Genomic DNA, 14,243 nt, shown 5'->3' with positions numbered 1-14,243 from the left:
TTTAATTAGGGAGACTGATTCTAAATACCTCTATCCAGACCTTTAAGCCAAATGAAGAATCATTTTTTTTCCACAGCCAAAAATTAGAGACATTCTGCACCAGTTAGTGGGCAGCCTCCAGGTGTGAACAGGGAAGTCAATGTTAGCACAGACCTGCCAGTCTACTCTGGATAGAATAGGAGTGAGCTATTAAAATTTGTTTAGTCACTTTGGAACATTTTCTTTACACATCTACTCTAGCAGATAGTGAGCTTAACTTTGCATAAAGACTCAAGAAGTGGAAAACAGGGGTGTCTGACCTTTTTTATGATAAATTCTTAATGGACAACTGTGTATTTATTCTTAAAATCCCTGGTTTCAATTTTTTGGAATGAATGAAGGTCTAATTAATGAACTGCTTTACCAAAGTTGTCAGGAGGTGGACATTATTGCATGGTATTATTTTATAAGGTAGCATATGAGATTTGTTGAAGAAATCTGTTTGTGGTACTAGTAAGCATTACATGATGTGTTTATTGTGTTTCTTGGAAAATGAACTGTATTTGGCACTGGGAATTAAATGTAACCAGAATTCCTATACCTGCTGAAAATAGACACCCTGTAAATGCATTTTAATTCACAAAAGTCTCTTGCTTTTGAAAGTATGGCTAACCCTCTTACTGTTTGATATGAGCTGTGGGATGAAAACAAATATAGCTGCTATCCTGCTGTGAGGACGACACAGAGAGCCAAAGAGGGCAGAGAGAGAGAGATCACTAGTCTGCTGCTGGCCCATTAAAGCAAATCTAGTCAAGACCAAGGCAGTTAGGTCAGGCATACATTCATTTCTTTCTATGAGGATAGAAAACATAATTCACTGAGCTAATAAGGTGAGGATACTGTAGGCACGAGATTACACTGTGTGCACTACAGCATAAACACTGACTAGCCAAGCAAATTGAAATTGACTGTAAACTCAAATAGTTTGCTAAAAATAAATATGTCCTACTTTTTGGAATGATCGAAGGCTTATTTGGTGGTTGTGACTCAGAGAGAGGTGATGTATTTGGCAATTAGGAGATGCTTTCAAGTGAAATGGTGTGTTTCTACGTTTATTTTCACAGTAAGTGACAGTTTGACAGGATGAGTTACATGCAGTGCAGCTTAGAGGAGTTGTCATGTCAGTGTGTGGAGAGAGAGAAGAGAGGACCCAAATGCAGGCTGGTGAAGGATGCGGACGGTGTTTATTACAAACACGAGAAAAACAGAACATAAGACACTGAGTGAGTGAGTGAGTGAGTGAGTGAGTGAGTGAGTGGTGAGTGAGTGAGTGAGTGAGTGAGTGAGATGAGCTGACCTGGAAGCACGCAAGAGATTGACGATGACAAGACAATGAACAGAGGGAAACTGAGGGCTTAAATACACTGATGATAAAAAACAGGTGAGAACACAGCTGAACTAAGTCTGACTAATAACACAGGAAGCAGAAATGAACATAATGCACACAGACAAAAACCTAACACAATAAAACAGGAAACAGGGATGGAAAACTAAATGGTGACAAAGAGTATAGACAGAAGAAAATAAATGCCTAAGAGCATTATACATCAAATCTTAATATCACTGACACAGAATGAAACAGTGAGGGATTGTTTATTGAGATTCAACACTTGTAGAGTCAGACATTTGTGGTAAAAGGTCAAAAAACCCAGTTATTTACTTTGCAATGAAGAACCAAAGCTTGTTTGACAGATACAATGCACAAGCATTTTTTTCAAAAGGATAATTTTGCTATGCAACTTAACACTGCTCATTCGTGGAAGGACTGTCCCAGGTAAGAGTGGAGGAATTACACTACACAGTCAACCTCCGCACTATTCCTGGATTCTTCTGTAGAGCGTAACTCCAAATTAGTCAGGGAATATTCAACAATCACCATGCATACCGGGAGTTGACTGTTGGCCATTTGTCCAATAAGGTTAGTATGACTTACAATGTACAGTAAGTGTAGCGATTGTAAATTGTTTAAATTAATGCATATAAAATATGCACTGGTATCGTTTTAGATGGTCCACAACTTGCCAATTCAAAGCAGAGAATTGAGCTAAAACATTTTCATTGTTGTAAAACAGTGTACTTTACCCTGAGAATGTTCCTTTCAAATTCATGGCCATTTCTGTAGGGCTGTTGAAGGATATTCTGTGAAAATGTGGAAGCAAGGTAAGGAAGACGAGGACTCCAAAGTGAAGCTGTCAAGTAATAAAGTGACTCTTGAAGGCACTGAAAAGCCGTAGTGTCATATAATATTGTGTGTATTGTATTTTAGAAGCTCCAGCCAGCTCAGTGCATGCTGAAACAGAGAATATTGAAGTAAGTTGGCACAAACTAAACAATCACTCCTCCCACAGATCCCAGTGGTATCGGATCAGACTGCAATTGATACCTGCAAGGCAAAGGCTGCACCACTCGAGGTAGAAAGTCCTCTTCACCGTCAGCACCTCCATCACTTCAGCAACACCCCTCATCCATAATTGATATCATCCTCTTTCTTATTACCATCATCATTATTATCATCCGCAGCAAGGTTTGTGTCCAATGTCAGAATGTTCACGTCTGACTTTTCAATTCAATTATTCACATAAAGCTTATGTTAAATCTTAAGAACTTAAGACACCAAATAATTCAAATGAGCATTGTAAAAACATGCACTAACAAACAACAGCATAGAAAATGATAATCCATGCAGATGAGATAAAATTACACAGGAGACACTGTCACCTCGATAAACAAACACTGTGCAGCTGAGTGAGCAGTGGATAATTACATTGAATAATTTGTGACTCCACAGAGAAAATGAGAGAAAAGCAGTATTAAAACAAAAAAGTGGCAAGATAAATCTTCAATTGAGAGTTTAAATACTCTGAGAATAAGACACAATACGTTCCATTAAATACTGAGGGTCAAAATCTGCATTTGTTAAGTAAAGGAAATAAGGGGATTATAAACCTTAAGTTGAATACTTACACCACCTACACCTACCAGCTTTCATTATGCAGGCAATGTAAAGGTCAACGTATAGTTTTGGGACTATGATGCCACAAGAGTCCATGTGCTGTACAAAGAAATAATTCAATTCCTGCTGCATGGAAGCACTATAATACCAGAGCAGACAGAGGAAGTCTCTCAATTCAATATTTTATGGAACAATAATTAAATAAGTTGTGAATTCAGTTCAATGCAGTTGTGTTTATGAAGTATACATTCACAACACCACTTATGAGCAACCACTTGTGAGTGGTGAGAAGTAAGCTGCCATGCAGTGGTGGTGTGCAAATGTTAAGATGCTGAAAAGGAGGAATAGAAAAGAAATGCTCAGTATTCACTGGAAGTCACCAGAAGCCTGAGCCTACAGTAGCATAACTAAGGCCCCGGTCAAAGAGGTCTAGAGAGAGGCACCCACCAGCTCGGTGAAAACCCATTGCAACTGGTTGCAGGAGGTAACTGGCAGTCTCTGTGAAATCAACTGCTAAAGCCCCATTCACACAGGCCTATAAACCAATCAGTGACCCACTTTAAGCAATCACTAGGGAAAAGCGTGTATTACATAGGTGGTTGGTGATTGGTTGGTAGGGGTTGCTGGCAGTTGCTAGTTTAAAACTTGTCACAACGAGATATAAATTGTTGCACCAAAAATGTCCTTGCACTAGCTTTGTGCAGTAGCAGATTGCTGCAGATGCCCTTACTATAGATGGGAGAAGTTTACATGTCTGCAAACACTGCCAAATTACTCACCAGGTTCCAGTGAAACTGTGAAAAGTGTGACTCAAGCTAGAGATCTACTGGCTTCAAAAAGTTTTTGAAACGTGTTGGTTGCAGTGGCAAGGCACACTGTTAAGTTTGAAGGCAAATGTGCTCCACTTCTGATTTCTGTAGTGAAGCTGTAAGTGAAACTTAAAGAAGCTTCACTATAGCCCAGAAAATAAATGGCCAATATTTACAGACGAGTCAGTGTTTTCCATGCAAACCATTTGTGACCCCAGCAATCTGCTAACAACCAAAGAAATCACAACAAGCGCTTTGGTTCAGCACCTCTTACATTCTTTCCCTAGATGAGATAAATAGAAGGTAAATTACAAATTCTATAGTGATTACTCTGTGCAAAAATGCACTTCTGAATGTATCTGATGGTAACATTTAGTCAGCCTAGAATTCTACTAAAGCAAAAAATTACCCTTCATATCACAAGGCAAAAACCGATAACAAAAAGATGTAGCTGAAGTTATGGCACAGAAGAAAGGGCAACCAGAGCTAAAGCTTACAGAAAGTCTGATAATGACAGATGGTGGAGAATGAAATACCCTGAGTCATGCAGCAAAACCTTGTCCGATGAAGGACAAGAGGCCAAATTTTCAGTAATTCACAACCACTGAGTGTGTGAAAAACAAGTGAGATGAAGGTTGAAAGTTATCCGTAGGTAGCAGACTGAGTGTAATTTCACAGACTGATTGCATATCCGAGAAGGTTTTAAAGAGTCTGTCCACTTCAACATCAGTCATCAGCACAGTCATTTTACAAAAGCTATGCACAATAAATACACACAACAACAGAAACAAACCATATTGAACACAACAAGAAGAAACTAAAACTCTTTTTTGACACTGTTCTGAATGGGACATCTACAAAGAAATTTTCTGCATGTTGAAATGTTCTGATTTTAAACTTGAATCTACCAAACCCAAGGACAGCCACTCATTCCATAAAATAGTTTAATGATGTGGTTTGTGCCTCTGGAGGAGCTTTGTTAGTTCTGAAGAAATGACTCACTTCCCATCAGTTAGTATAGCATGGCTTGGGGACTCTGATATGTGAAGAATGGTTGGTAGTTTACTCAAAAGTACCTCTTGCTTGCTTCTTGAGGAACAAAAACTTGCTTGTTCCTCCGCCAGATAGCTTATAGCATTTCAGGCATGTAACTTGACATTTAAACTCACTTACTTTGACTTCACTCCTGCATTTTAGCCTGAACAACTGAAAATCCCTGCCGAAAGTAGAACAGAAGAATAGAAACTTGCATACGCTCAGTGAAAACCAAACATAAATAAATAAATAAATGTCAGCCCACACTATTGCCTACCCAACCACCTACATATCCACCTACTCACACTCACACAAGCTCTGGCCCCAGTCTTTGGATTTTGCGATGCACCTTCACTGTCTCCAGAGACCCATTTGGATTTGTGATAGATTGCTTACGAAAAAAATACACATCTCATTTTTTATTAAACGCACATTCCAACAAACATCTATTAATTGTGAGGATACTAGGAATATATTTTCATCTTCCATCTAGCAGTGGATTTGGGATAGGAGTCTGTTTTTTGTGCTTAGTAAATAAGTCATGCATATGGAATATTGCAGTGATGTACTGCAGGTTTAAGCCTCCTGAGTGCTGTCTGCCAAAAATGTTTGGCGCATGAATGGCTTCCAATTTTTCTTAAATCTCTTTTGGTAATCCACTCTTTCTCTCATAATCTGCCGCGTGTTGTGCTCTTGCTTTGTCTCTCAAGCCCTCTATTCCACATTGGGCTCTTTCCCTGTTTGCTTTTTCAGTCCCTTGGTGTGTTTTTTTGTTGTCTTTCTCCCTTTGTGCTGTACCTTTCTCTCTAATCTCTTTTTCACATACTCTCCTCTGTTTTCCCTTTCTCATTTTAATCTGTAATCCCTCTACCTATCTGCACTTCTTCCCATTTTCATCTTGCTTCTGAATCATTTTCTGCCTTTGTCTATGTCTGTTTATCTCACTCATGTGCCTTTTTCTCTAACAGCTGGAGTGTGATAATTTCATCACAGTCATTCAGAAAGTAAATGACACATTCATAGTATGTGGGACAAATGCTGGAAACCCCAGGTGCTGGATGCTGGTAAGAGATTTCTTTAAGTACGTGTGCTTCCCTTTGTAGTGATGTGAGTGCTTCACTTAGAGTCTAAGTAATCCATGGATCAATTGTAATTAGAATTTATTTATCTTCTTTCTTATTTCCTTAGTTGGTTAGATAAGGGCTGGGAGTTTTTCTTTCCACAGAGGGCATTTTCACTTCGTGATGAATATGTTACCCCATGGCTAAGTTGAAATGTTCTAAACTCTGTGTTGTAGTAGAAAGATAAGTGGGTGCTGGGTGTAATACATTTAGACACAAAATGAAATGAATAGAGTTTAAAAGCTACACCTCCACTGGGCTTGATTGTCTTTGCCTTCTTTCTGCAGGTTAATGACACAGTGCTGACTGATGTACAGGGTGCTGGGCAGATATCTTCAGCCTCTCACATATCACCGCAATTCCCTTCCCATAGGGCCATCAGCTTGCCTGCAGGTAACACAAAAAAGACCTGCAGTAGTGTAAGTTCATGTGTATATGATAGAAAAGAATACTGTTTTGATACTAGCAAATGAAGGCACTGCAATAAAATATGCCTGACAAAGCAGACTCAGTAGACCCAACAGATCTCAGCTATAGGCAACATACAGCATACTGGCGTCCAATGTGGCTTAAGTGTTCAAACCAAAGGAGAGTTTGTGGTAGTTTTTGATGGTTTGATCTGAAGAGAATGACCCTCATCCACACCAGCAACAAAAAGAATATAATTTACAACTATAAGAATATTAGTACAGTGGTGGTAGCTATTAACTACACTAACAACTAAATCCACAATCCAAACTTAGCCCTCAATTAGGATTTGTTGCTTCATTTCATTCTGTCTTTTATTTAGTTAAATCACAGTAAAGTCTTGGGATTCACTTAACACAGTTTACTATGATGAGCTTGGTTCAACTGCATCAACATAGAGAATATAGGCAAAGGCTACAGGAAGCGCAGGTGTTATATACTCCATGTGTCTTACTATGATACTACAATCCCACCTATATTTTAAAGAGCAAAACTACATGTGACATTTGTGAATTACTGAGCCCATAAGAGCATGTGACTTGAGAATGGTGCAAAGGTAACAAAAATAATTTATATAGCTGTAAAATAAAATACATCTTCAAATTTTGAAGGCAGTCAATCAAATATACTGGCGTTTAGTTTAGTTATGTAAAAAAATCTATCCTGTTCAATTCATTTTACTGTCAGTATTGATGTTAGAACTGGACATCAAACTAGCATCTTATGAAAGCAATCAAAGCTCAAAATTAATTGTGCTACAGCGAAGCCTGTAATCAGAATGAGACTGAATGATGATTACAGGTGTGATGGTTACCAACAGTGAAATACAGAAAAACTCATCTGCAAGCAGCAATAAGAGGGCAGGGGGTTCAACAGGGTTCAGTCACCATGGCAACTCATGTGATCTTGTTAAACGTGTGTCTGCAAGCACGTGATAAGAAAGAAAATGCATTTTTGTGTTCATTGCAGCGCTTCCCAAGAAATCCCGAATGTCAGGGAACAGTGCTGCATCTGTGGACCAAGTTTGGTACCAACAAACAGTTGCTGAAATTTGATCTCACATTCTGTCTGGTAGTTTTGCTGCCAAATTTCATTGGCAGTAGGAAACAAATGGCTTTGAAAATCTTGAATCCATCTTATAATTTCACTGAGGGTTGGCCTAAAGATAATACAATCCAATTTTAATAAAGATCTGAAGAATAAATGTGACCTGTTAATAATTATTGACATCCGGCAGCTATTCATGAAAATTCGATATAGCTTACATCACAAGTTGACCTTGGGATTAATCATTTGGCCTTTGGGCATCTTGAGGCTTCTGGTTTTGAGAATAGAATAGAATAGAATAGAATAGAATAGAATAGAATAGCCCTTTATTGTCATTGTACATGTACAACGAGATTGTGGGTTGTTTTGGGTTTGGTTTTGTTTTTTAAAAGTAGAATAGCCTGGCTGTGGCTGTGGCTGACAACTGATTTTAGAAATGCCTTTAAAACAACCACGACCACTAAGTGCTGTACAGAAGAATAAATGAAAGATGTATTTAAAAAAAACAAAAACAATGACATACCAGCTCACATGAGGTATAAATTCAACTAACAAAATGAATAAAAGGCATAAAACATGAGCAGAACAGCAAAAACCATAATAAAAGGTTAAAACAACTATGGGTGCGCAACTTCACTGCTTATCCCCAGTGATCATTCTTTTGGGATAATAAAAGAAGAAACTGGTAGTAATGATGAATTAATGTTATTGTTTTTTGTTTTTTTTCTCAAATCTCACTTGGTTCATTTTTGTACGAGGGACTCTTACTTTCTATGGCAAAGTGACAGCTTTGCCAAAGATCTTATTTTAGAACAAAGCCACCTTCAAATCTTTATATTAACTTTGCTCATTTGCGACAGGAGCAGCAGTGTGACACTTGTGTGCCTCTGACTCCCAGGAGCCATCTGTCTCTTATTATCAACCTCTATTCATGTAATGCAAATGAGTGAATGCTTTTATCTGAAGTACCTCACAGTGTTTTAAAGAGTCAGTGCTTTACAGGACTGATGTGTTTGCAGATTTTAAAAGCCAATGTGTTACTTTTCTAGAGCACATGGTGTCTGGATTAAATCTGAGTCTTCTGTTCAGTTTGCGCCATCAAAATGACGTAAATGCAAATAGGTTTGAAACTATTATTGTACTTTAAGAATGAATAATTACCATCTGGGTTAATTCCTTATTGTTCACATTTTAAATAGTTTCTTCAGCATAACACTTTTGAACAAAAATAAATCATGACTCATTTCTAATGACTCCAATCTAACAAGTACAGACCCACTTGTGCAACCACATAATGTATTATATAAAGCTTACTGTGCAATTTATCATTGTCACCATGTGCCAGTCATTAATAAAATGCTATATGTGGACAGGAGCCATAGGCCAGTATATTGGTTTTGAGGTTATAAAAGTAAAACTAATTAGCCAGCCTTAGAATATATGTCATCCATTAATTAAAGAATTAATGATAAATCAATAAAGGAAGTAATGAAAGTAATGATTTATTAATTTAATGCCTCCAGCACTTAAAGCTGTTAAATGTTTTTTGTATGTTTTTATCCATCACAGTTGAGCAACATAAGTCATTTCAATCAATTTTATATAGTTAAAAGTAACGCTTAGTGGAAGGCAGTTGAATGAACATGGCATTCACCACATCAATCACTTAATGAGTTTACTTACACAATAATACCTATAGCATTTAGGTGCACGTAAAAGAGGACACAAACACTAAAGCATTGATGTAAAGTGCTGCATCTGACACCCTGAAAAGCTCATGTCTTCTTGCTACCACCAACTATGCTCAAAAGGTTTCAAAATTGTTTGAAAATGGAGAGTTTAATGTGTATTCCTGTGCCTTAATAGATCATGCACATAATTAAACATCCACAGACCAGTGAGTGTCTGTTATGTGAGTAAATTTATTTATTTATTGTTTTTCTCCAATTATCTCATCTCTGTTCATAGCAGCGATGATGGATTTCTACATACCCTCTTGAGTGGCAATCCCAGTTCATATTTGGTGAAAATGCAGATCTGCTAATGAACTGTAATGCTCTTAATTTGTATTTCTCCTAAATCAAAGGCAAATTTCGGTGATATAATTCACCCGTTTCATGAGACTGATTTACAAGACCTAAATGCCCCGCTTCATTCCCCAACAAATAGAGCTCCTGGTTGTGCGGTTATTTGGGATCACATTAACATAATAGAGATGTTTCTAATTAAACTAACATTTTATTGGTCATACTGCCTGATGAGAGACACTATTTGTTAAACCGCACTCTTCAGAGGGGTTGTTTGAAGAAACACTCAAATCAGTGAGAGGTCGCACTGCAGGATGCTCTTTCAGATTGGGATCGATTGTGGAAGCAACGAGCCGGCCCTTTGCTTGAGCTGAGCAGCATTCAAATAAAGATCAATCCTAATTAAGATGTTAGTGCCATGATTTCAAATGCTCCCCTCTGCATTGCTATGGAGACGGAGCTCTAACTGGGGTTTGGTGATTGGTAGCTGCTCATCAGTGCAGTGAGCTATTCTGGCTTGATGTCTTCTTTGCTCTGGCTTTTCTTTCTCTCCCCTGGTTTTTTTTTAAAATTCTGTCTTTGTCCCCTGATCCTCTTTTTTTTCTCGACTCCCCTGCTTTCTGTTTAATGTTCTCTTCTCTGTATCTTTCTCAGTCACTCTTTTTCTTGTGTCACTCCAATCTCTCTTCCTCTCCCCTTGAGCCTTGTACAAATCCATCAAGCTCGCAGTATGCCTTCTATTTTTTTTACCCACTGTTCACCCTCTATTTTCTTGTCCATTTTTCTTCCTCGCCATCTCAGATGGGAGTCTGTATTCTGCTATGTCGTCGGTAGAAGGTCATTCCGGCTCGATACGGCGTACGTTTGGCTCCCAGAAACTCCTGAAGACAGAGAACGTTTGGCTGTTAAGTGAGTAGGAGGAGGGAAGTCACGCAGAAACCGTACAGGTTTAGACTAATGCATATGGAGATGGTGGGTGGTTCTGTCTGTAAATCATCTACTATTATTCCCTTGGGAAAAAACATGTAGGTGTATTCACTCTCAGAAATCTAACTACTGTGATTAACCATTTACACAGCTACTGATTCTCCCAATTCTTTTTTTTCACTAATAAAATATGTTATTATGTAAAATAATCAAGTGTTGCTTATCTGCCTCATTATCAGATCCACAGTTTGCTGGAGCATCTATAATCCCCTCCTCAGAAAAATACAAGGAGGAAATCTACTTTTTCTTCAGTGAATTCAACAAGACAGCCAGAGTGGACGAGGAGCCATACAGGGCTCGCATAGGCCGAATATGCATGGTAAACATCCTGCTCGTTTTTGGAAATTTTCTGCTCTCCTATGTGATTCCTGACTGACTCACTCAATTGATTGTTAAATGAATTTCAAAATAAATAATCCTTAATGAAATTATTGATGGTTAAAGAAAAACATTGAGGCTTTCATTGATTACCGTTGCAATTAGGAGTTAGGAAAGTGTGTCAAACTAGAACATCATAATAAGTCCTGACCAGTCTCTCTTTACTGAGCAGAAACTTTAACTCAAAGGCTCAAAGACTCCTGCCAAGTGCTTAGTAATTCATAATTAAGTCATATCCTTCCACAGACAGCTTTAGAATATTGTGGAGGTGACTTTTAGGAGAGCTAGTCCACCCTTCTCCATCAGTTGGTGTGCATGTTCAGTTACAATAAACAGCATTAATGTGTTTGCTGACTGCTTGTTCAGTGGCTCTGTCTTGTGTCCCACTTTGCCGAATGCACATAATTCAGTTAAAAGAAATCTGTTAGAGGGCAAGTTTTAAAAAGCTAGATTTGATGTGCCCACCTGTGTACTGTGTACTATAGGTTACAGGACCATCCTGTATATTCAAGCAAAATTACTCTTTCCCAAACTGACAGAGAGAAGAGAAAAGGATTGCTGGTGGCCTGGATTAGAGGACAATATCTTTGCAGAGGACACTTTAATTTTGTTCTGGTTTCAGACCAAAATTCAAAGGAAAAAAATCACCTTCAGGACATTGTTATGACCGTCTTTATTTATATTTCAAGGTTGATGAAGGGGGTGTCAAAAATCTGATGGCAGACTCTTGGACCACCTTCTTGAAGGCACGGGTGATGTGCGGTGCAGGAAACACTCAGCAACAGTACAACAACTTGAAGCAGGCAGTAGTACTGACTGCTCAGGATAAAAGGGCTGGGGTTCTGTATGGCCTCTTTTCCAATGCATGGTAAGTATGAATTACCCGATCCTGCTTTTTTCTGATTCCAGATCTGGCATATCCCTCACTGTGAGGAAGAGATGGGAATTTATCTTTCAAGTGCAAAGAAATATTAAGCTCAATTTTCCCATCTTATAAAATAAAATGTAACAATTGAATCCACTGTAGAATAACATCAAAGGAGATAGCAGAAGTGAAATAGTTACATAACGTGGTGTTGATAAGAACCCTATGTTAGCATATGTAACTTAAAATCTTAACTAACAAGTGTTATATCAAACCAACATCCTTCTAGCTTCTTATATAAGCTCGCTGATTGAACATAGAGTGAAAATGAAAGAGCTCTTGAGAGACAGCACTGGATCTTTTTTATTCTTGCCAGCTCACTTTGACCACAGTTTACAGTTAAGTAATAAATAAATAAATAAATAAACATACAAATAGAAGCTGCTGGTGTAGCAGCATGAAGTAATCCAAACTGCTGTCGCTCTGATGTTAGCTTATGGATCAGCTTATTGTCACCGATATTTGATCCAGCTTTTTTGGTCAGTATCGGACCAGTCATAATCATCATCAGCATCATCATCTCCTTCATCTTTGTGATTGTCTTCATCATCTTCTCCTCCTCCTCTGCCTCCTTCTCCTCACTGCTTTCTTTAGGGTTTGCCACAGCAGATCATCTGCCTCCATCTCACCCATCCCTAGCATCCTCTGTCACACCACTCCTTTGCATGTCCTCCTTTATTACATCCATACATCCATGAAAAGAGGAAGATCGTGTGATCACGTACTGATCAAGCTTTTAGGAAAATAAAAATGAAAATAAAATAAAAATGAAGGGAAAATAAAATGAAGCAGATGTATAACATAACAAAGTAACCTACATTTCTCCACCCGCACAGTACACACCACATACCACACATTTGCAAGAAATGTTCTTGCCAGAGAACATTTTCTTTCCTTTTAACTTCAACAGAAAATTTGTGTTGGATTCCAAGTCCGTTAAATAGTTTTCGGTAAATGCATATTCCATTCCAGAGATATCAGTTGCCATACACAAAACAATATCATAAACCGCTGGAGGCATACATTAATTGTTGCTCATATTAAATTTAGTGCAAAGGAAATTCCAAAATAATGCACACAAGTTTGCAAACTGTAACGTATATGGATCCATATATCAGCTAAACATGAACAATATATAGTGACTGCCCTTATTTAAAGTATTATAGACATTTTACAACCTTAATTATAAAAAGTGTAGTTGTATAGGCTTGCTCAGTGTAAATGTGATAAGCATTTAATCAAATCGTTAATTGACAAATGCCCTGTATTAGATTAAACACTCTAATGAAATACAAAGCTCTTTGTGAGGATTGGGCTATAATACTGAACAACCGATCTATACAGGGAGTGCAGAATTATTAGGCAAATGAGTATTTTGTCCACATCATCCTCTTCATGCATGTTGTCTTACTCCAAGCTGTATAGGCTCGAAAGCCTACTACCAATTAAGCATATTAGGTGATGTGTATCTCTGTAATGAGAAGGGGTGTGGTCTAATGACATCAACACCCTATATTAGGTGTGCATAATTATTAGGCAACTTCCTTTCCTTTGGCAAAATGGGTCAAAAGAAGGACTTGACAGGCTCAGAAAAGTCAAAAATAGTGAGATAACTTGCAGAGGGATGCAGCAGTCTCAAAATTGCAAATCTTCTGAAGCGTGATCATCGAACAATCAAGCGTTTCATTCAAAATAGTCAACAGGGTCGCAAGAAGCGTGTGGAAAAACCAAGGCGCAAAATAACTGCCCATGAACTGAGAAAAGTCAAGCGTGCAGCTGCCAAGATGCCACTTGCCACCAGTTTGGCCATATTTCAGAGCTGCAACATCACTGGAGTGCCCAAAAGCACAAGGTGTGCAATACTCAGAGACATGGCCAAGGTAAGAAAGGCTGAAAGACGACCACCACTGAACAAGACACACAAGCTGAAACGTCAAGACTGGGCCAAGAAATATCTCCGGACTGGTTTTTCTAAGGTTTTATGGACTGATGAAATGAGAGTGAGTCTTGATGGGCCAGATGGATGGGCCCGTGGCTGGATTGGTAAAGGGCAGAGAGCTCCAGTCCGACTCAGACGCCAGCAAGGTGGAGGTGGAGTACTGGTTTGGGCTGGTATCATCAAAGATGAGCTTGTGGGGCCTTTTCGGGTTGAGGATGGAGTCAAGCTCAACTCCCAGTCCTACTGCCAGTTTCTGGAAGACACCTTCTTCAAGCAGTGGTACAGGAAGAAGTCTGCATCCTTCAAGAAAAACACGATTTCCATGCAGGACAATGCTCCATCACACGCGTCCAAGTACTCCACAGCGTGGCTGGCAAGAAAGGGTATAAAAGAAGAAAAACTAATGACATGGCCACCTTGTTCACCTGATCTGAACCCCATTGAGAACCTGTGGTCCATCATCAAATGTGAGATTTACAAGGAGGGAAAACAGTACACCTCTCTGAACAGTGTCT

The 14,243-nt window shown here is 38.6% G+C and overlaps 1 protein-coding gene across 1 annotated transcript in view; it reads left to right on the top strand.

Moving 5' to 3' along the window:
* LOC147319522 (semaphorin-7A) overlaps positions 1–14,243 on the top strand; it is a 42,700-nt gene that overhangs the window by 10,862 nt on the left and 17,595 nt on the right. The window contains exons 3-8 of the mRNA XM_086312192.1: positions 2,388–2,450; positions 5,805–5,900; positions 6,245–6,350; positions 10,301–10,408; positions 10,666–10,805; positions 11,554–11,732. Coding sequence (XP_086168318.1) covers positions 2,388–2,450; positions 5,805–5,900; positions 6,245–6,350; positions 10,301–10,408; positions 10,666–10,805; positions 11,554–11,732 — 692 coding nt within the window. The remainder of the gene's footprint in view (positions 1–2,387; positions 2,451–5,804; positions 5,901–6,244; positions 6,351–10,300; positions 10,409–10,665; positions 10,806–11,553; positions 11,733–14,243) is intronic.

The sequence above is a fragment of the Aulonocara sp. 'chitande type north' Nkhata Bay genome, linkage group LG11 (assembly GCF_057382095.1).
Source record: "Aulonocara sp. 'chitande type north' Nkhata Bay isolate Kocher_YH1m ecotype deep benthic linkage group LG11, A_spYH_male_GT1.1, whole genome shotgun sequence".
In the NCBI taxonomy this organism is placed as follows: domain Eukaryota; kingdom Metazoa; phylum Chordata; class Actinopteri; order Cichliformes; family Cichlidae; genus Aulonocara; species Aulonocara sp. 'chitande type north' Nkhata Bay.
This window is presented reverse-complemented; position numbering and strand designations above follow the sequence as displayed.